The following is a 22,912-nucleotide window of genomic DNA, read 5'->3' on the forward strand; positions in this document are numbered from 1 at the left end:
GTGGCCATTCATATTTTCTGGAGTTCCTGCTGTATGTAGGTGGCAAACCCAACAAAAATGCTTTGTAAAAAAGGCAGGACTGATACGGCGCAAATCTTCTAGAGAGACAAGCTCAGCATAATTCTTAGTGGAAGAGAGAGAGAGAAAACTTTTATTTGAAATTGAGGAAAGTTGCTCGAGCAACTTGGGTGGCACCCCTAGTCCAAGGCGCCACTGGCTTTAGCTGACTGACGGACTTGCTGAACCAACTTAAGTTGCTGATCCAGGGTCTCGCTGGTCAGGGCCACCTCCCACTGCTCATATGTCGGGTTGGATACAGTTAAGTGTTTTGGTTTCATTGTGCATTCCCACAATATGTGGTAGAGCGTAGGGCAAGCTCCACACCAAGGGCATGTATTCTGATATTGAGTGGGGCTAATCTTGTGTAGGATGAACAAGTTAGGGAAAGTGTTGGTCTGAATTTTCCTCCAGTCTATGGCTGCGGAGGAGTCTAGTTTTATGTGAGGGGGTGGGTATTTTCTGCGCTCCAGCCGAATATGTTCCAATCCGTCGCCATAGGTGCTAGGCATGGGCGTGGGGTAGGGATGAGGATCCGCCCGGTGGGTTAAATCTCGGGCTAGATCGTTGGCTACCTCATTTCCAGCTAGTCCTTCGTGACCAGGTGTCCATGTTAGTCTGGAAGCTCTTGAGCTGGTAGTTTGTCTCACGCTGGTGCAAGGTATGACCTATAAAGCGCTGCTGTAACCACGCATTTCGAAATAGGGTGTCCGACAAATGTGTCTTCAACATTCGTTATTTAGTACATTAATCACACAAAAGCAGCGTTAAATCATACCTACATGTATGTCAAAGACAGCTTAAACAATGACTCCGCTTAATCGTTTACATCAGGTGATTGACCACAGCAGAGAGATAAAAAAGGCCTTAGGTGCTGCATCACTTTACCAGGTAAGTAGTCGAAGTATTGAGAAAAAACAACGTTAGGATCGCTGCAGATGAAAGAAAGGTCACATGAAATGCATTATGCATATCAAGCACACAGCAGTCGGATTACTTTTCACACTTTGTATTCGTTCAGCTGCAAGAAAGTAGGTTTGTTGCTCAAAACGAGGAAAAGATGGCATGACACACATGCAGAAAGAGCCGTCGGATTATTGCTCACATTTGCAAAGTTCATCTGCAGGAAAACAGCTGTGCTTACTTCTTCATGCCAATATGCATCCCCTGTGAAAGTCCAGCGCGAAGTGATGTGGCGGGACGCCCGTGGTAGAGTCCACGCTTTGGTAATTTGCCGCAGGGCGGCGCTTCACGCGCCGCCAGCTTATCGTAAGCGTCATGTTTGTAACAAAGGTGGCGCTGCGGTCGGCAGCGACGCAGGGTGTAGGCAAAAACGTAGCATGCCCACTCCGCGCCAAGCGATGCTGCCTTCGAAACGTACTCGCATACGCGAATAATTTCAAAGCATACGCGTCACTTATGGTTAGAAACATTTCTGTTGGTGAGCTGTTCAGCACTTTTTCAACCTGTTCGCCAGAGGGAATTACCTGGCGAAGCGCTGCATCAGGTTCCTTCTCCGCTCCTGTATTTGGAGGGAACTTTGCGGCTTCGGTGGTCTACTACGTTGATTTAAGAAATCAAACCGAGAAAGCACGAGGTATAGGGGCAAACTAATCGTCTGCAGTCTCAACATATGGGCCGATACAGCGTACCCGATCGTTAAGTGCAAGAAGGACGACGGGATGCACGACGCAGGAAGCTTCTTCACATGAGGAGCCTTTGTGATGTGCGTCCTGTTTTCCTCAAGCCACTTCAGTGCGGAGAACGCCGGACACTACTGGACACAGAAGTCATGCATTTACTTTGAGTCAAGCAAATGCGGTCTTTCTGGTTTTTTCCGCTGCCCCAGCTCAGGTGCTTCGAAGAGGAGAAAGCTGGGCGAGTTGGTTCATATGCATACTGAAAGTATTTGCGCAGAAAAAACGAGGACAAAGCAAGACAGACAAGAACGAGAGCTAACTCACAACTGAAGATTTATTCCGAAAAACAAGCACATATAAATAGGAAAAACAAAACGAACCATACCAATCTGACATCAAGAACATCACATGTCACCCCCTGTGTACCCCAGTGATTTTGCCAAAAAGCGGAACTCCCTATCAGAGTAGCGGATGGAAGTCTGGCTGATGCATTTATCTCCACTGATACGCATATGAAACGCCTCCATGAGTTCCCGCACAAGTTGGTCCCTGACGTTGGCCTGATGTTTGTCTATTTGGGGTACACAGGGAGTGACATGTGATGCTCTTGATGGCAGATTGGTATGGTTCGTTTTGTTTTTCCTATCTATGTGTGCTTGTGTTTCGGATTAAATCTTCAGTTGTGAGTTAGCGCTCGTTCTTTTCTGTCTTGCTTTGTCGTCGTTTTTTCTGCGCAAATTTTTTCGAGTGCTTCCAGCAGCGATAGCAGACGAAGGGGCTAGCAATAAAATTTTTCCTTCCATTTGCCGTGTTAATAAAACCACTTACTACTACTGCACTTTGGAACTTTGTCGAGTGCACAACGAACTTAAATGCTTTTTTCTGCTTGATGAAATAGACGAATGTAGGGGCTAGTCGAGGTCTTGCTTCACTGGTAATGTCTGAAGAAATGCTCTTTTTGTTCGCTTGGCTTTAGGAAAGGTGCACAGGCGAATAAATAGAAGTTTACCTCGAGCTACAACGAAGTTACGTTTGCTCTGCAGAGCTAAATATTTTAAGTCATTCTGCTTGCACGCCTTATTCTGCTGGGTAAGTGGTTTTTTGTCTGGTATTTGCTATTTTCGCCAGGTTCTGATTGACCAGCAATTGTAAAATTCAGCTAATATGACAAATAACACTCCAAGATTTTGCTGATACCTTAGCGACGTTTAATCGTTTTCTGGGATAGGTGGTGAAAAAACGTACATGTTGAAGTTCGCGGAAGTGACAATAGACAAAAAAACTACGCGTCTCATATTCCTACTACCAGACTACCGTGCTGCTTCAAACGTTGCGCTTAGTGGCCCGATGAATGCTGGCGGAGACTGGCAGCAGTTTGCATTTTTTTTTTTTTTTTTAGCGCGAAGAGATGCCCGGAACGTATAGTCCGGGGGTTTGCCATCTGGAAACGGTCGCCTGCGTTGAGTTTACTGTCACACCCACAGGAATGTCGCGTCCAGGCTTTTAATAATGAGAGCCCGACAGAACGCGAACGAGCTGCAGACGTTGATTCTTGATCTGAACGAACAAACGTAGCTTTTAAAACAGGACACAGAAAGATGAGGACAGGACGGGGCTACATACGTTGATTCTTGCACTGTTCGCCGCGCTACTGAAAGCAACCAAGCTGACTAAGGGACGCAAACTATCATATTTCGATGGAGAAATGAAATACTAGCCGCGCAGCCGGTCACTCGCCGAACTTTTCCCGCTCCACGACCGCTGCGCATCTCTTTGGCCCAATGCGATAAACTTGTGGAAACTTATGCCGCTGCCTTTGTTCAGCATTGCGGTTCAACCACCCGCACCACAATTCGCCGGAATATTCTGAAATGCGTTCAAAATCACGCAAGCGTGGCATACCCAAGGCACATGGTACCACCTTTTGCCTACACAATGAAAGTCGCTGCTGACTCCAGCGCATCTCCGTGACGTCACGGCCTGACGTTTGTCTATAGAGCTCTAAGCGCTACAAACGAAAAACGATAAGCCTGCTACAAGTGCCAAGGAGGATCCACCTTGCAACGCCGCAAAAAGTCTTCGCGCAGGCAGCACGCATAACAAGAAAAGACGGAGGAAGGGAAGTCGTCAGCAGCTGGGTATTAATCCCACGAATCGGCAATGGCAGATGAGCAACAAACTCCGCACAATTTGATACCTGCGAGCTAATTATGTTCTCTTTATCGGGCGAGCCAGTGCGGGTGGTGGGCCGACAGCGATAAGATACTGCTTCGTAAGCTCCAACCATTGCAACCGGTAACCGCAACAAGGTCTGCAATGTAAAGCTTCCACTTCAAGCACAGTCATTAAGAGGAGGCGGAATAAGCGTTGCACCAAAATTACAAAATTCGCCATATTGGTTTCAATAATATATACTGTGTTGGACTTATAAGATATGGTATTTTCATATTTATCTTTATTGTGTTGGTGTACAACGTTTGGATTATTAGTTATTTTCATTGTATTAGTGTGTGGCACTTGACAAATTCGGTGTGCTCCGGTAGCTCTTGGCTGCGTTTAGTCGCCGCCTTCGCGTTGCCACTGCATTCACCGCATGCGCGACCTTCAGCACGCGACGGAGGCGAAGCGGATAACGTCAGCGCGATTGTAGCCATGGCGACAGGCGACACAGATAGGAAGGAAAGAGCGATAAGGGAGCGGCTACGGGGCGGAAACAGTCAGTTCGTTGAGGTAGTCAAGAAGCGAGGGGATGCTGGGAGCGATGCCTCCTGGAAGCACGCAGTACACCCTTGTCGGGTTCTCCCCAGAACTGGATTGGAGGCCTCTGAGCTTTTTGAAGCCCCTTCCATCGTACAGAGTATGCGGCGCCTGTGGACTGGTTCGCAACCGAACAGCCTGGCTTCCGTGTTCGCACACACTGTGCGGGTCTTGCTACGAGCTGAGCACTCGTGACGACGGGCGCGTGTGTCCCCTGGACGGTCAACAGTGCGAGGAGGAAGATGTCGACCTGAAGGAATTTCCTGTCCAGGAGCTGCTCAGGAGAGAGGTGAGGGCTGTAGACATAGAGGCAGCCATGCTTTGGTTTTTTATTTATTTTAAACTTCGTTCGTTAGGAATTTCCAAAGTGTAGGGAGCTCGCGACATCATGATGGTCATGACAGTCAACAGCGAACGAGTAACAATTGTAGTTTTAAGCTAGGCTTTAGCGCCTCTTCGAAGACAGTAGTACTTTACTGCAGTACAGTAATACTTTTGTGACTCGTTAATGACAAAACGAGTTAAAGGGTCGAAGTGGTGTGTTCCGTTTTCGAAGACGTTCTCAGAATTTAGACTGCTTGTGTCCACGTGTTAAGCATTCTTGAGAATCTGTGAATGCTCATGCAGGCTGGACGCGTACGTAAGCAGCAAAATGTATGCATAGGTGATGCTGCAGTTGCCTTCAAGAGCCAACGGGAAACACGGCAATAGATGCTTGGAAGCTTCCAACATAACTCTACAGCAGTTAAGCGCGCTGTAAAGCGCATTAGCTTTCAAATGAAGAGAAAGTGGCCTCGTGCAGAGGTTAATTGTTCGCCCGGCCCGAAAGAGAGCTATCGCTACTTTTGATTTAGGACCTTATCTATTCCAGTTAATCTGTCAATGTTTCCTCAGTTAGAATTAAGCGCCGTCGTGCGGTCCAGCTGCAAGTTTCGACAGCGCTCGCAGTTCGATTCGGGTCCAGAGTCGTAGGCTTAGAATTGCTCCAAGCAGATCCCTTGTTCCTGAACTGTTCATGCGAGTGCAGAATAGCATATCTACTTCAATTCAAAGGCGACGCCATCAAAAGAGATATGAAACTGCAGTCGGCGTTCCGCGCGTGATAACATATACTGAAAAGCTTCTCAGAAACCTTTCCTAGTTCTTGTCTCGAGTGTCGCAGTCGTCTTTATTCCCGGCCTGTTTCGAGCGATCTCCTACCTGCCACCAGGTACGAATTTCTTTGCAGCACTTTCACATAGCTAAATCGTCATCTTTCATCCGTTCCTGCTTTGCTTCGAAACGGTGGTGACATTATCTGTCCGATGTGGCTACGTAGTGCAGCCTATGGAGCGCAGAGGTAGAACAACTCGTCTGTGTCGCCAGAGGCAGGTTTCAGCAGCCGCACGGGCAAGTGACACGAAGACCGAGGTGGTCGAAGTTATCGCAACGGCCGATTAAGAGCGGGCGAGTGCTATTATGCGCCAGGCAGCGAGGTACGGTACGATAAGGAAGGTGAAAACAGACACACCTCAAGGTTTCTGCACGAAAAGGAACACAGACGGCAAGGAAAGCACAGGGCTTTGTCTTGGTAAAATAAATGGACAATGTCGGTGGCTCCTTAGGCCGCGTAGGCCATCTAGGGAGACGTGCAGGTTGCTCTGTGCGGAGAACGGAACAGGCTAGAAGCGGGGGCCGGTCCATCACCTGAAGGATCTCGCCAATCTATTAGTGTGGGTAGCGCTATCTATGAACCTAACCGCTCTAGATTGCGCTACACCGTTTCCTTAATGCCAGTTCTTGCTAAATTTCTTTAGACGAGGAAGCAGGTTAGCGATTTTTCTCAGTATGCACATGGTTGTACGTGTTTTCCCCTAAGCGGTACACTAAGGTGCAATTACACATGTTGTGCGCAAATTTTGTTCTGCACACAACATACCTCTTAAGAAATGCACCATCTAGCCTGCAAATACGTACTCATGCGCAATGTCCTGATGGAATGAGGAAGCTGTAGTGGGGAATTTCGCCGGAGCTAATTATTGACCGTGGCAATACCCAAGAAAGAAGTTGCGTAATATATACATATCACATTTGCCTATTATCCCAAACGTTACCTGTGGTTTTACCGCTGTTCTTTAGCGAGAATTCAATAATGAAGAAAAAAATTACCTTTACTCTGGTTGCGAAAATCACATTAGGCGAGAGCTATCGTGACCGTACATAGTTTTGCGTTGGTTGTTTTGTGGTATTTGTATTGTTCGGTACTATCGCACCTGCTTTGCTTTTTCCTCCTGTACGTATTTCCCTCTCCTTCTTGGACATACAGCATGTCCGCAATATTCAATAAATAAAAATAAAAGAAAATAAATAAATAAGAAAAATAAATTTAACCCCTTCAGTTAATCCTTTTCCGTGGTATTGGCTATCCTCTGCTGGCTGCAAGCAGCATACGAGCGGCGTTTCAAAGCGCCTTGGGCAGCGTCCTTAGACTGAGCTTGCCAAACAATGACAGTTCTTGCACGATATGCAAGGCATGCACTTTGAGGGGAGTGTCACGTGACTTCGGAGCGTACGAGTCGGTAGCCGAGTTGCGAAGAATGTTCAGTACGAGGCACCTGCTGTAACATTTAAATGATTGTGCGGCAGAGAATTCCGCGCACCAAATCAGTATGTGGAATGCGTAGTTAAACATGCGAAAGTTGCGCTTAAGCTTTTAGCTATGCTGTTGCTGATCACAGTGTCGTATATAGGAGGTGTGCAAATAAGAAACAATAAGTTTTTGCCGCATAACTGGAGATGCAGTGATGATTGCTGAGAAAATCATCCACGTTTTAATCTCGCAGGTGAAATGTTGGAACGAAGTCAGCAACTGCAGTGCAGTGCTGCCTGCATCGCAGATCGGCCAGCACTTCCAGCGCGAATGTCGGCAACACTCCGTTCGCTGCCCCAGGTGTTTGGTCAGAGTTCTCTGCACACAAGTGTGTTCGCACTTGGAGTCGGAGTGCTCCACTGCTAATGCGACGCCTGGCGGATTGAAACGGCAAGAAAATTCATGCTGCAAGGACGAGACGGCGCTGCTGACAGGCTTCAAAGAAATTCTAGAAGAGCAGGCGGGTGAAATCAAGGCCCTTCTGGAGCGACATCTCTCTGGCAGTGGTGCAAATAGCGACCGCCTTAACGAAATTGTTCACGGGGTGAACAACTGCCAGGAAGCCATCAGAGAGGTCAATGAAGGCATTAAAAGCGCGCATGACAGAATCAGGCAAGAAGTGCTGCAAGTGAGAACAGAGCTACGTGAATCTTCGAAAAAATGCTGCGATGAAATAACAAAGGGTACTGAAGAAACGAAAGGGCGTTTAACTGCGAGCAGAGATACTATGCAGACCATCTGCAACAGTGTAAATGCGCTGGAAAAGGTACTCAGGGATGAATTGGCAAAAGTGTCCAGAGGAAAGGGGGACAAGGATTCAAAGGCTGCAGGAAGCTCCAAGGCGGCCACCGAACAAGTGGGAGAAAGTAGCAATGCAGTGAGCCGCATGGACAAAGTGGTGCCCAGACCACCTGACCTACAGGCATCCGTATGCGAGTTCGTTGTAAACGATGTCAGATCACTGGTAAGAAAAGCACAAGATGACTATATTGCTGATTATCAGAGCGTGCGTGTATACCTCCGAGGCTACTGCATGTCCCCCGGTGTCTCCTTTGTAAGTGATTCTCGTGGTGGACGTGTGCGTGCACTCTTCCGCCTGCACAAGGGCGACATGGTCGACGTTGTCCAGTGGCCTTTCAACCAAACAGTCAAACTTCGTGTCGTGCATCCAAAGGGAGGAGAAGAACGAGAGATCGTAGAGCGTCCAGATGGTTCCCATTCATCTTGTCAAAGGCCGAGAGAGGGACAGGATCAAAGGATGTTTATGTCTGATGGCTGCTTTCGTCTCGAGTATCTCGTGCGTAACGGCTACGTGGAAGACGACCAGCTTCGGGTAAGTTCGAGCTTCTTCCCTGATATCAGCTTCAGTGCGAGCAGCGGTCTTGTCAGCACAGCTGCCATCTTGTTCCGTGCATACACAAACTGGAGTGTGCTCATAAAATGAAATAAAAAGAATTACAGATCGTTGCGGCGACCCGCATTGGGAGAATCCGAAAGCATGGACACCTCCTCGGCACTCGTCGCCTCACTTTATTAGTGTATTTTTATTTTGGCAATAATTGAACTACTTAATTAGCATGATTGCCGTATGCTGCAATTAAAGATCGATTTCTTTACTCTGATTATACCTTCTTTTATCTCAACAATTTTAGTTTTTCAAATTTGGCACCGGGGTTGCTTTTCCGCCCGCTCACTATATTCCCGTCCAGCCTATTCAAACATAGAACCATAGAGTTTCTTACTGTTACCTAGAGGGAAAGCTGGCAGCCCGTCTATGGGAGTTTACATGGCGACCCCTCGAGACCACTTCAGCCACCATGGGTGCTCAAAGCATCATGGGGCGGTGAGCTACTTGTTGCGGAACTGCAATTTTTGGCCAAAAAATAATAGAAAAATAAAGCTGTTTGATAACTACAAACGTCCTAACATTCAATATCTTGTCTAATGATTGCAACAAACGAGCAGAAAAGCATTTAAGTGCAAAGTTTGCCCAAAATAAGAGACGACTCGCTCTCCTATTGGCCAAGTGATGAACACTATAACAACTAATATTTCGTTATTAACAGACGCACTTTCAAAAGTAAATATGTTTTCAAAAAAAAAATATTGTTGCTTAAACATTATAAGAGGTTTTTAATGTCATTTCAGAAAAGTGAAACCTTTTATTGGCGTCGTGTGTCGTCGCGTTTTCACTACTATTAGTTTTGCACACTGCGTTCGCGCCAAAGTCGTCTGCGCACACACGAACAGCGTTTTCGGAATGAAACGTCTTAGTAGTGCCACTCCATGTTTCCGAAAAATTACGACTGTGCCGCAACAAGTAGCTCACCGCCCCATGATGCTTTGGGTGTCCATGGTGGCTGAAGTAGAGCACTGCACGGGCCTCAATCTGAGGCCCGAGCCCGGCCCGGGCCCGTGACCTCAAGCCCGAGCCCGGCCCAGGCCCGCGGCTTTAAGCCCGGGCCCAGCGCGGGCCCGCTAAATTATCGCTCTAGCAAGCCCGGCCCGGCCCGTTAATCCCGGAGTGAAGCCCAGCCCGGGCCCGGACCGTTTCACAGTAACGCTTGAGATATACTGCTCACTCTCAGCAAGTAGACTACTACTGCACCGATAAGGAACTGGCCGACAAAGGTTCTGAAACCACAGTTTGGCTTCCAGAAAGTTGGTTCTTTTTAACCCAGAAGGAAGTGATTAAGAGTAGTGCTCGCCAGACCCGTCATTTGGAGAGTGATCTCGTGCAGGTGGGCAACGATGAACTCGGAAGTTCCAAGTGCTAAATAAAAAGGGCCGCATACACCCGTAGTAGTCCACTTTGCGTTCCCCTATGATTTTAATCAGTTATATTTTGCCGCCCACGAAGTATAAATATTAAAGCTTCCTAGCAAACAGTAGGATGACATTGTTTTAGTGAGCGCGATCCCACAGGTTGAGCTCATAGCCGAACTGGTAGCCGTTCAGCAGAAACGACAAGCTAAAAGGCGTGAGTATTTCACGGTATGTATTTGAAGAATATAAGCGACCTAAGCTAATACGTTCTTCCCGAATGCATTTCTCATAGTGTACAGGTATGTTTTGGGATGACGAACGATCAATGGCCAATTAAGGCCGGATGAATTTCACTCTTACTTCAACGCGGTGTGGAAGTAAGGAAATAAATCAGTCAATGCATGACGCTTACTTTTTTTCTTAGCGCGCACTATAACTCATAGCTCATCCGTGTCGCTGCTTCAATGCCGCAGTTGTGTACTTCACTCTGCAATAGTGAATGAAAGGTCGGCCACCAGCCGTTTCTGTACGAAGCCAAGCCCGGCTCGGGCCCGCAGCTTTAAGCCCGAGCCCGGCCCGGGCCTGCAACTTCAAGCCCGGGCCCGGCCCAGGCCCGGCAAAACAAATCATGTCCCGGTCCGACCCGGCCCGCGGGCCGGGCCGGGCCCGGGCTTTCGGGCTGGCCCGAGCCCGTGCAGTGCACTAGGCTGAAGTGCAGCGCCGCCAGCTTTCCCTCTAGGTAATAGTAAGAAACTCTATGCATAGAACGATTTTTGATTATATTTAGCTAATTATTCTATGTCCATGAAATTTTTTGTGTGATTAATTATAAGTCATCAAGTACATATCAGTTTATTTGAAACTTTATTTTCACTGTTTTGCCTATTTTTTTTTTTACTATTTTGGCGTCCACGGCAGTTTTGTCGTCCAATCACATTATCAACGTTTGCGCTATTTCGACATATTTGGCTCTGATTAATTAATCACCGTACAGACATTTTTTTTTGATTGCGCAGCACACTCGCATCATCCCCTTTCGATTACAACCACTCGCTTGATGCTACTTCTGAGAATGGCACAACCGCTGGGGAAAGGTTTTGCAGGCATGTTTAGCGGTCAGGTTTTGCTGACACGACCCCGCCGACATAGCCTAGAATTGCTTTCGCATTAAAAAAATGTCCCGGCCTATTTTTGAATGCGTGTCGTGTTTCAAACCGCCTATGTCGCCGATAACTTCGCGCCCAATTCTTTATTGATCTTGGTTCCCCTGAAATATCCCGTCCTTAATAACTTTAATACGAAAGAAGTATTCCGATGGGCAAACCCGCGCATGATATTGAGGTGTTTGAGTGCGCTCTTTGTCTGTTTGTGCCAAGCGAAATGAAAAATAACTAATAAAATAAGTACTGCCGCGGTTGGGATTGGAGCTCGCGGCGTCGCGAACAATTGAGCTTTGCTAGCAGCTGCACGAGAACGATGAAGAAAGTGACGAACTTGAATTGTTTATAGTGAGACCAGAGAGAGAGGAAGGAATTTTAATGAGAGGAAAAGGAGGAGAGGTCGGCCGGTGGTAACATGGCCCTGGCCTGTTGTTACTCCACACAGGGGAAAGGGAAAGGGAGGAAAGGGAAAGTGCGAATGAAGGTTGATGATGGCATAATACAATGAGTTTCACGAGTGGCGTCCACACACACACATCCACACTGGCTGGCACTCGCATCGCGGTGAGTAGACCACGTAAAACTCGTGTCTTGAACACACACACACCGACACATGTCATTTACACATACTGGACTGGGGGCTCCAAAAAACACAAATGTAAACCATGTAAACCATGCAGGTAATGCAAAGGCGGTCACAGCCGGGTATCCAGGCCTGTTTCACACAAAAAACTTGACTATGGCCTTTGTCACACATCGCCAATCAGAACGTCTTTCCCTGGCGCCTAGAAGAGTTTCTTTAGAAAGAAGGCCAGTGTATATAGTGAGACCAGCTGTTTGTAAACAGAATCACCTGGCCGTTTCTTCCAGTACATATTTTGTTTACTGAAATAAAGGAATAAATGAATGACTAGGCTATCGCCGCAGCCGATCAGGCCTCGTTTTAAGCTGCGACACACTCTATAGCGCTGTGCACTGCGCATCTTCATCAACTAATACTATAGTGTCGCCGTCATTCTCGCTTTGAGGTATGTGGTGGTATTAAGAGAGTGATATCTGCAGCACGCACTGGACAAGCACTGCACTATGGTCGGATACAACTCAAGAACTAAGCGGCTTTTTCCCTGTAAAAGAAACACTTTCCAGCCAATGGCGTCGGCCGATTCTCGTGACCCTCCTAGCGTGACAATGCAGGGAGCGGCGCCACAATGCAGAGAGAGGCCTACCTCGACCATACATGGAAGGCATTATCCCCTTTCATCCTCCACTCCCTGCTTTCTCACACTAGCAGGGTCATGAGAATCTGTCGACGCCATTGGTTGGAAGGTGGTCCGCTGCGTTCTTGAGTTGTATCAGTCTGTAGAGCAATAGGCGTTGGGACTGAAAACATTGATACAGAAATGCGGCACTGGGGCTTAAGCCGCCGGTGTACATTGTTTAAATTGACACTGAACACGAAAATGTTGAAGACCCGCGTAACTGGTTTATAGGGCAGCGGACACCTCATGCGCGCTTTCAGGTACGTTGCGGTGGTCTCCACCTGCAAAAAAAAAACATAAACAAGTGCATTCGCGCAATATTTTGTGCGTCGAAGAGCTAAACGACAGCCATTCTTACTTCAAAAATAAAAGGCGTTTTCGCTGTTCTCTCACTCTACCGTCGCGGCAAAATCTTCAACTTGCGTACGATGCCAACAAATGCAATGTCTGCACGAAAGCACTGACGCGGCGAAAGCACCACTGGCGGAGAATCTTCTTGCCGTATCCGTACGTACACCGTGCGTGCGTGCGTACGTGCGATCTTGTGCCGTTGCCTAGCAACCAGAGTTACTACCCGAGAGATGACCCGAATTGCCCGGGAAAGCTCGTAGGTCACAGCTATTATTTGGTTGATGAAACCGAAAGAGAAAAAAGTATTAGGAAGAAATTTAATTATAAAAAAAACTCTTAGCGGTCGCAGTCGAATATGATATGGTGAACCCTGTATTTTATTAGCTAAAGGGTCATTTGAAAGAAGAAAGCATGAAACTAAAATTGGTGTTCATGGTCCTTTAGGCTCCGCCTTAAGGATATGACGCGATAGAATTAGTGAGTTAATGCCCATATATGTGGAATCGGCCATTCTCAGCTTCACATTCACTTGTCCCTGGGAGTCCTCACGCCACTCCTCGCGCAACGGTGCAGCGGTTAAGGGATGCGCCCCTGCCCTGTAATGGCAGGTGCTGCCGCCTATGGGTCTTGTGCGACCCAGGTTGTTCTTCCTGAGCGACCTCTCGCGGTCAACCATTAATTTAACTGCCACATGTCAATGTGGTTAGTTCTCTCACAATCCAGTGAGTAGGCTGTTAAGAGCCCACAAGGTGACGTGACTTAGCTTGGCCACCTTGGTTACTTCTCTGGACGTGGCTACATGAACCACCCTACGCAACCCTATTTATAGCTCACAACGCCAACAACGCCGACGCCGGAACTTCTGCGTAAAGCGGTCTTTAGCGCTTTCACGTTAATACGAGTTGTCCGGAAGGATGGCTCTAGGAGCTTGTAAAGCCGACGGCCGGCGCCTTTCAACAGGCTGTATTCACCTGATACGCGACCTTCCTCATGCCGAGAAGCAGAGCCGGCAGACATCGGCGCGATTGTAGCTATGGCGACGCTCAGAACAGAAAGGAAAGAAAGAGCGATAAGGGTGGGGTCATGGGGCGTGAAAAAGTCACTTCATGCCGACCGTCAAGAAGCGAGCGGATGCTGTGAGCGATGCCTCTTGGAAGCACGCAGTACACCATGGTCGGGTTCTCCGCAGAACTCGACTGGAGGCCCCTGAGCTTCGTGAAGCCGATTCCACTGTACAGCGTTTGCGGTGCCTGTGGACTGGTGCGGAAGAGGACAGCCTTGCTTCCTTGTATGCACGCCCTGTGCGAGTCCTGCTACGAGCTGAGCGCCCGGGACGGTGTCCATGTCTGTCCGCTGGATGGCCACTGCTGCGATGGGGACGACGTCTTTCTCAAGGAGTTTCCCGTCGACGAGCTGCTTAGGAGAGAGGTACGCGTTGCGAAAAAAAGAATAATTTTTGTTATGAGTTTTAATTTATTTTCAACTTCATTTTTTAGGAATTCTCAAAGTGCAGACAGGACGCGTGGTCTTGACGATCGTGGTGGTGTACAGCCGGCCAAATCTTTAACTAGCGTGCATTGAGGGTCTTGTTTTCCGTGCTTCTGTAGCTTATGACGGAGCAAATCCGCGAAGATATCGAATCTCAGTGCAGTCTCCCTAAGCCGATGCTCAACATTGAGCTTCTCATAAGTTTGCTTCCTCGTAATGCGCAGGAACGGAGAAAAGCGGCCGTCGAGCAGGATTTGGCCGGCTTTGCCTTGAACGAGAAACGATTGTACCTTTAGGGAAGGCGGCTTATAAAGATAAATGTATTTCAACTAATTATTTTCTGAAGCAATGGCGGCAAAGAAAGTCTTCATGTGGCATGTTGCGTTTGGGAAAACGTTGCCAAAGTGCCGAGTGCTCGGAAGTGTATCGCCACGTGTTTAAGCATTCTCGAAAGACTGAGTGCGCTGCAGGCTGGGAGCGTATGTAAGGAGCGCGATTTAGATGAGGCCCCCATTGGTCGAAAACAGGGAACGGGAAATATTGAAATAAATGATTGGAAGCTCAGAACTTAGCGTTGTAGTATAAACCCTTAAGAAATTTATTTTGACAGTCTACACTCTAAACACGAATACACCTATATGGGAGTAAAAAGAGAGTAGGTTGTCCTCTAGCGCACACCCTTTTGAAAAAGGGTGTGCGCTGGAGGACAATTTTACCCCCTTTTTACTCCTCTCTGTTGAGAGTTTATAGGCTATTCGTAGACTTTCGTCTCTTAAAGTCTATAGACTGGCTATAGATAACTTCTAGGGAATAGTCTATAGAGAGTACAAATTCAATAGACAGTCGTAGACAATCTATACATTTATGGCTATACACTTTTTCTGAGCCGCCACGGTGGCTCAGTGGTTATGGTGCTCGGCTGCTGACCCGAAAGACGCGGGTTCGATCCCGGATGCGGCGGTTGAATTTCTTTGGAGGAGAAATTCTAGAGGCCCGTGTACTGTGCGATGTCAGTGCACCCCAGGTGGTCGAAATTTCCGGAGCCCTCCACTACGGCGTCTCTCATAGCCTTAGTCAATTTGGGACGTTAAACCCCATAAAGCAAACCAAACCATACACTTTTACTGGACTTTTGTCAGTAAAGAGTCTATAGACTGTGAATAGACGAAAGGAGATAGCTATAGGAAGGCAATCGAGTCTAAGAAATTTATCGACTGTTTACAGACCTCTTTTATAAAGGCATGCATGCTGAGAAATGTGTTCACGTCTAAATGAAAGAAAACGATGCCTCGTGTTGACCTAGTTTGCACGGATGGAAATAATTATCAGTGTATTTAATTTTGACGTATATTAATTGTACCTAATGTGGAGGTTTCTTCATTTGGAAATTGATACAGGCAGAGCCGTTGTTCCTCTATTGTTTGTCCTGGCGGAGAATAACTGATCTGCTTGAAGTGCAGATGAAGAAAGGGCAGACGACCCCCCCCCCCCCCCCCCCGTATACGCTATAGGAATAGCTATAGGAAGGCAATAGAGTAAGAAATCTATAAACTGTGCACAGACCTCTTTTGTAAGGGCATGCTTGCAGCGATATGTGTTAACATCTAAATAAAAGAAACTGATGCCTCGTGTTGACATAGTTTGCACGGACGGAAATGATTATCGCTGGGTTTAATTTTGACGTATATTATTTATACCTAACATGAAGGCTTTTTCATTTGGAATTAACGGCCATCATTCGGTTCAGTGGCGCGCCTCTGCTGAGCGCGCAAGTTCATTCGGGTGTGAGTTCGCAGTCTTACAATTTATACAAGCAGAAGTGTTGTTCCTCTATTGTTTGTCCTGGAGGAGAATAAACTCATCTGCTTCAAGTGAAGCTCGAAGTTATCAGAAAGGGTAGACGACCCCCCGTTGCCTTTCGTCGCGTGACAACATACCTAGGGAAGGAGAGGGGGGTGGGTTGGGGGATATCGGCAAGCTCATCCGGCTCTATCTAGAACTGTGCCGTTGTATTTGTTCCTGTATAGTTTCCTGCGATCTCGTACCGGCCGCTGTGTAACAATTTCTTTAGTGGCTAAATCATCCTTATATTTAACCCCTTTTGTGCTTTGCTTCGATATGGTCGGCGCCATTACCGCTTTGCTGCGGTTGTGCGCTGGAGCCCGACGAGCCATACCCAGCAATTCTGGACAATGGAATTTTTGAGCGGAAAACCGTTTCTGGACGCAGTTTTTTGTTATAATGGAAGGTTCCACAATAACAATCAATGTATCCGCAGATCATCCCACGGCAGTCTTAGATTTGGTTTTTCATTAACGTTTTTGCTGTCGGCAAAAGCGCTCCCCATTGGTTGTCTATGGCAGTCTTAAAGGTTGACTAAACAGGAATCTGAACTCGTCTTTTTACCACTGGAACCGTTTAACCACTTTCCTTAATTCTTTCCTTCATGCTTAACGGGCTCTCCCCTCACGGCTGTGTGCAGCGTACGAGGGGCGTTTCGAAGTGAGAGATGGAGAGAGAAACCTTTTAATGAAGAAACAGTATTTAGCCCGTTTGGCTGCGTCGTTAGTACGCGCTTACCGTAAAATGACGGCAAATGCTGCACGATACGTGAGGCGCTAGGCACGTGCTCTGGATCGTCACATGACCATCAAGCTGACCATTGAATAGCCTGTCGGTGAAGAGTTGACCGTAAGGGGCTCTCACTAGGGCCATTTTTTTACCTACACTGTCTACGCTAGTCTAGCCAATATATCATGATTTTATGCTACACGTGCTACACTAGTGTAGCCAGTGTAGGCAAAAAAAATGGCCCTAATGTAACGTTTAAATGATTCTGCAATAGAGATGGGCACGCAGCAAATCAGGGAGTGGAATGGGTAGTTAAACATCCAGAAGTTGCAGATGGGCTATGAGCTGCGCTGATGTTGGCCGCTGTGTCCCATACAACAGGTGCATAAAGAAAATTCGGCCGATACACTTAAGACTGCTTACGCATTCATCATTAAAGCGCTGAGTCATGCCACGTTTCAGAACCAATTTGACTCATGACCATGTCTCTGCGTCATTACAAGGCATACTTTGTACAATTTGCATACACCCTACATTGCGTTACTTGTAAAGTGCTGAATCATGCTTTGTTGCAGAATGAATATGAGTCATGACTATGACTACGAGTCGTGGCTTTAATAAGTCAGATTACATTGTGTTTCATCATTCATGACTATACATGTTCGCTTACATGTGTTGTGAGATGGTACACCGGCTTTGTGACAAACTCCGAATTCCATGCAATATAGACGGCGGACGCCGGCTTTTGGGCTAATGGGACACTCTTAATATAGTTTATTGGTGAGCTAGTTGTTTCATGATCGTATAATTGAGCAGCAGAAAGGAAACAGGGACGTCCAAGAAACATACAGACGAGGACGTCAAGGAAACATACAGACGAGGACGTCCAAGAAACATACAAGAAACATACAGACGAGGACGTCCAAGAAACATACAAGAAACATACAGACGAGGACGTCCAAGAAACATACAGACGAGGACGTCCAAGAAACATACAAGAAACATACAGACGAGGACGTCCAAGAAACATACAAGAAACATACAGACGAGGACGTCCAAGAAACATACAAGAAACATACAGACGAGGACGTCCAGGAAACATACAGACGAGGACGATGCTGCTTCTCGTCTGGATGTTTCTTCGACGCCCTTGTTTCCTTTCTGCTGCTCAATTATACGGGACACTCTTGCCGAGTACGTGGACATGTTATCACGATGGCTCGGAAACTGATCCGTGTTTCAATCTTGCAGGTGAAATGTTGGAACCATGGAAGTAACTGCACGGCAGTGCTCCCTGCATCAAAAATCACCCAGCATTTCCAGCGGGATTGTCGGCACCACTCCGTTCGCTGTCCCAGGTGTTCGGCCAGAGTTCTTTGCACCGACGTGTGTGCGCACTTGGAGTCGGAGTGCTGCCTTACCACTGCGACACCTGCTGAACCGGAATGCCACGGATATTCACTCAGCAAGGAGGAGAGGACGCCAACTACGCTGCTGACATCCTTCAGAGAAATTCTTGAAGAACAGGCCAGTGAAATCAAAGCACTCCTCGAGCGACATCTCTCTGGCACTGGCGACAATAGAGACGGATTCAACGAACTTGTTCACGTGGCGAACAACTTCCAAGAAGCGCTGAGAGAACTACGACAAGGCATCAGTAGCGTGAAAGACACAGTGAGGCACGAAGTAGCGCAAGTAATAACAGAGCATCGCGAAAGCGTAAAGAAATGCTCGCAAGAAATAGCAGTGTTTAGCGAAGAAACGAAAAGGCATTTCACTGCAGGCAGTGATACTATGAACACCATTTCGAACAGCATGGTATCTCTGGAAGAACTACTTGCAGGCGAGTTGAAAAAAGTGGCCAAAGAAAACCGGGGCAATGATTCGAAGGTTGCAATAAGCTCCAAGGGCGCCGCGGAAGAAGTGAAAGAAAGTGGCAATGCGATGAGCCGCGTGGATAAGGTAGTGCCCAAACCACCCGACCTACAGGCATCGGTGTGCGAGTTTGTAGTAAAAGGTGTCAAATCACTCGAAGAGCATGTGCGGAAGGAACGTCGGGCTGATTATGAGAGCGAGCGTGTGTACCTCCGAGGCTACTGCATGTCCCCTGGTGTCCAGCTTTACAGATCGATGGGAAATGTTCGGCTGCACGCACTCTTCCGCCTGCACAAGGGCGACACGGACAACGCAGTTCAGTGGCCGTTCAGGCAAACAATCAAACTTCTAGTCGTCCATCCAAAGGGCGGTGAAGAAAGAGCGATCGTGGCCACCCTTTCTGGCTTCTTCTCGGCCGTTAAAAGGCCCCAAGAGGGGCGTGTACAAGCTGCATATTACAGTGAAGAATCTCTTCCCCTCGAGCACCTCTTCCGTGACGGCTATGTGGAAGACGACCAGCTTGGTGTGAAGTTCGAGCTTTCATCATGATTTAGACTTGAATGTGTGATGCGGCCATGTCGGGATCGTCGCAATGACGCCTCTTGTACACACAAATTCGAGGCGCTCTTAAAATAAAAAAAAGAATAAAATTGCTTGCCCGGTGATTACTGATTAAGTGTTGTGAACAAAACTGCCACGTTTCCCGGAACATTTGCTCGCATTAAATCTATGAGCTTAGTTCTTTGTGAATTTCCAAACTAGATCCAACTTACTCAAAAAAAAAAGGTGTATTCTCTGTTATGTTCGACGCTTACACACGCTTACATCGGCGCAGCGGAAAATTAATCTGTGATTGAAAAAGAATTCATGGTTGTCATCTTCGCATTGTCAAACTTTGACTTGTGCCTAGAAGGAGCGGTCCTCACCGTGCAGACAGATAAAGCAGGAATTGCCATTGCTAAGGAGGCTGAAAAAACTCTGCAGGCAGGCTCGCGAGATGGGCGCTGACGTTTCGACGTTACTATCGAGTATGCGATTGAATGCTTCCCAGATTTCTTTAGGACTCCTTGCATAGGCCGCATGCCTAAATTCGTTCGCTCAAACTTGAATGTTTAATTGCGCCTTCCACAATTTACATCTATAGATTTTTGTGACTCCAATTTCTGTTCATATCTGCGTGGTTGCGACAGGTCGATTATAATGCACATTGCAATTAGCCTCATTAACAAGGCTTATTTCGAATTTTCAAAATGTGTTATGCTCTTTAATATACGGGGGTTTGCTCTGCAATGCAGACGTTGAGCCATGTCTGGAAGTCCTGCAATGTCAGTGCAGGTCGACCTATCGAGGCTGAGACCACATTTTAAGGCGAAAACCTTTAATGGCTCATGCTCGCGGTGTTCGTCCGTGCGCTGGAACTGTGCCAACAGACCTTTCCACAAATTGCAGCGCCGCGCCATCGCCTAGCGGATCCGCGCAAAGCATGATGGGAGAAAGGAGCGGTCGCCGCCCGCGTCGTCTGCTGTCAAGCGTGTTGCTGTGTTGTGCCGCCGTGTTCAGGGTTCAGGCGTTGTGCGTCTTCTCGTGTGCGTTGTAAATGTTGGAGCGCACTGCTGTGGTGGTTATCTCTTAGTCTTTCTGCAATTATGTGGGGATTTTTTTAGACATTCGACATGTCTGCAGATTAGAATCGCGGTGGCGGTCAAAGGTGCTGCGTGCCCGGCTGTAGTGAAAACACGAGAAAGGACATCAACATTTCATAACACGTATTCCCCGAGGACAAGAAGCTGAAGCTAGAATGGGTGCGCAGGATAAATCGGCAAGGTTCGCAAGGGCGATTTACCTTGTGGAAGCCTTCGAAACACCACAAAATATGTGGTACGCATTTCAACACTAGCGGGCGCAAGGGATACATGGATCGTCTCTCCACGATCTTTCCACACCGAGCGTATGCGGAACGGACGCCTGCTGTGATTACGCAGAGCAATGGGCACATGCGAATCTCCAACTTCGGCTGGTGACCGGGGCAGAGGGCGTCGCGACTAGGTACGGCCAGGACGCCACAACCGGCAGCCTGAAGGCCGCCCGCAATGCTGCTGCATAATTTTCGTTTTTTTTTTTTTGGGGGGGGGGGGGCTTTTATGAATAAAGTTATTCACCACCACCAGCGGCGAGGGCTCTGTGTATACATGCATTGGGAGAACGCCGGTCTTTGCCTCTGCTGGTGCTCGGCTGGTGATCCGTGGCCACGTGTGTCAACCAACTGTGTCATATTTAGCAAATAGCCCGTGCTCTGCCTAAGGGAGTGTTTGACGATTATATATTACAGCAGTGAACATTTACCGCGTCAGCATGAAATTTCCGCAGGAGTGCGCCGATGAGGACAACTGCACTTATACTGTTGTTTACATCGCTGCGTACGAACAGTTAGTACTCGTTTTCATGACATAAAACGCAATCGGCACTTTAGTTCTATTAATCAACCTGTTTTCTTTTTTACCGGCTGTAGCCGTGCTTGTTTACGCAGTGCGATAATGTGTGGGAAGCGATGATGCGATCGCACGCCTGAGAAACACTTAACAACCCCGGGCTGTTGACATCGCGCATGACCGGCGCTTCTCGTTTTTTGTCCCGGCTTCCTCCGACGTGACCAGTACTTTATTTCAAACTACTTTATCCAGAAGTATGTTTGGCGACCGTTCGCTTTAACTGAAACGGCCTAACTTGTTATCCACAAGCTAGCGACGGCGACGACTGCTGCTGGCCGTAAAGCACGGCTCGGCAGTCTGGGTCACACCGGCGTTTCACGTTCATCATATGCGTGCCCAGCGATGTAAGCAATAATTAATTTCAGGTCACTATTGCCAAAACTACACTCGGTGACCATTTTCATTCGCTAAAGCTAGTGATTCGCTCATCACAACCGCCGCAATCACAGATCATATCCTACGGACTCGCTAGGCCTATTCGTCGCGGAAGGGAAGGGAGTCGTCGTCGACTGAAATTAATTTTGCCAGCGCTTATCGCTGGTGACTGTTCAGGTATGCACATGTGAAATATGGCCGTTCGTTTCGCTCATTTAGAAGCGCGAATATATTTGCGCCGCCGCCTCATCACCGTGCTTTCGCTCAGCCGCCGACAAGGCTGACCGTCCGCCGATCGGATTCGTCGGTGTCGTTGGCCTGAAAAACGTGTCCCACTACAATCATATTATAGTAAACTAGATATTTCATTATAATCACATGCTGCTGTTGACCGTGATAGGGTCGTTGTCGGAGCAGTGTGACCACCGCCGTCGTTGTACACTGAAAACGAGCTGAGGCTTTCGAATGCGCTTGGAAGGTTTCGTGTAGCACAGCGCGCGTCCGTCAAGTCCGAATGTCATTCCAGTTCTCGAATGTCATTCGATCGACTCAGGTGCCATTCGAACGTTCCCGTGTAGCACAGGTATAAGAAACAGCGATGGCGACGAGATGGCAGAGGAAGGCTTTCCGGTGATCAGGCGCAGTCGGAGAGACGGACGAAAAGACGCGAGCGGCGCATGGAGGAAAAAAAACTGAGGAGGGAGCGTCCGGCGACAACCTTGAAGCCTAGTCTTAACAAGTAAAGATATAGCAAAAAAAGAGAGTGTGTCCCCCCCGTGATCGCACCACGTGATAGCGTGCGGTAAAGCCTAGCCCCGCTGCGCATGCGCCGATTAGCGCGGCAGACTAACTGTAGATCAACTTCCTTGCTGTACACGCCCGCGCCGTGGGTCGCGCATACGCGCGCACTAAAAGATACCGGAATCAAAACATAAAGGACCGGCTCGGAGAGCGAAAAACTGAGGGAGAAAACGACTTCAAAACACTCGGCTTGCGAACGCTGGCCGCGTGACGTCATGCTCCCTCCTTAGTTTTTTTTCCTCCATGGCGCGGCGCCGCGGGCGCCGCGGCGCTCCGTTTTCCCAGAGTGCTTTGCGCGGCCGCTTGGTGGCGCGGCGGAATTTGTGAAAAGGCGTAACCTCCTCCCCTCCTACGCAACCGGCGCGCCGGTGGGGGGCGCACCTGTGCACAGCAACCGTGACGTCACACAGTAGCGGTAGAACGGGCTCGCGCGCGTCGGCGGTGGCAGCTACGCAGCCGCTCCTTCGCCAGACGTCTCGTTGCAGTCGAACGAGTGAGACGCATAGGTCCGAAGCGGCCCAGTAATTCCGCGCCAAACTCGTGCAGTGCGGTGACCAACTGTGACTGCAGCTTCCTGAGCGACGCCACGTACAGCTCGGACCAGGATGAAGAGGTAAGCGGGGCAGCACCCCGCGACCGTGACCGCCTTCCTGGCGCCCCCCCCCCCCCCCCCCCCCCCCCCCCATTTATGGAG

At 48.2% G+C, this 22,912-nt stretch overlaps 1 protein-coding gene across 5 annotated transcripts; it reads left to right on the forward strand.

Annotated features, from left to right (window-relative positions):
- Positions 1–3,305: 3,305 nt before the first annotated feature.
- Positions 3,306–22,888, forward strand: LOC149330785 (uncharacterized). 5 transcript variants are annotated; one of them, XM_089561443.1, is made up of 3 exons: positions 3,306–4,743; positions 7,277–8,416; positions 22,765–22,888. In XM_089561443.1, exons 1-3 carry the CDS (start codon positions 4,447–4,449, stop codon positions 22,780–22,782), a joined length of 1,455 nt encoding a protein of 484 aa, XP_089417569.1. In that variant the 5' UTR covers positions 3,306–4,446; the 3' UTR covers positions 22,783–22,888. The 5 variants fall into 5 exon arrangements, with proteins under 5 accessions (XP_089417569.1, XP_089417566.1, XP_089417567.1 ...); XM_089561441.1 differs by lacking the exon at positions 22,765–22,888 and adding an exon at positions 13,809–14,733 and having other exon boundaries at positions 3,307–4,743; XM_089561444.1 differs by lacking the exons at positions 3,306–4,743; positions 22,765–22,888 and adding exons at positions 13,809–14,047; positions 17,930–19,218 and having other exon boundaries at positions 8,275–8,416.
- The last annotated feature ends 24 nt before the right edge of the window (positions 22,889–22,912 follow it).

This window comes from Amblyomma mixtum, chromosome 9 (genome assembly GCF_055824585.1).
Source record: "Amblyomma mixtum isolate Tamu chromosome 9, ASM5582458v1, whole genome shotgun sequence".
In the NCBI taxonomy this organism is placed as follows: Eukaryota; Metazoa; Arthropoda; class Arachnida; order Ixodida; family Ixodidae; genus Amblyomma; species Amblyomma mixtum.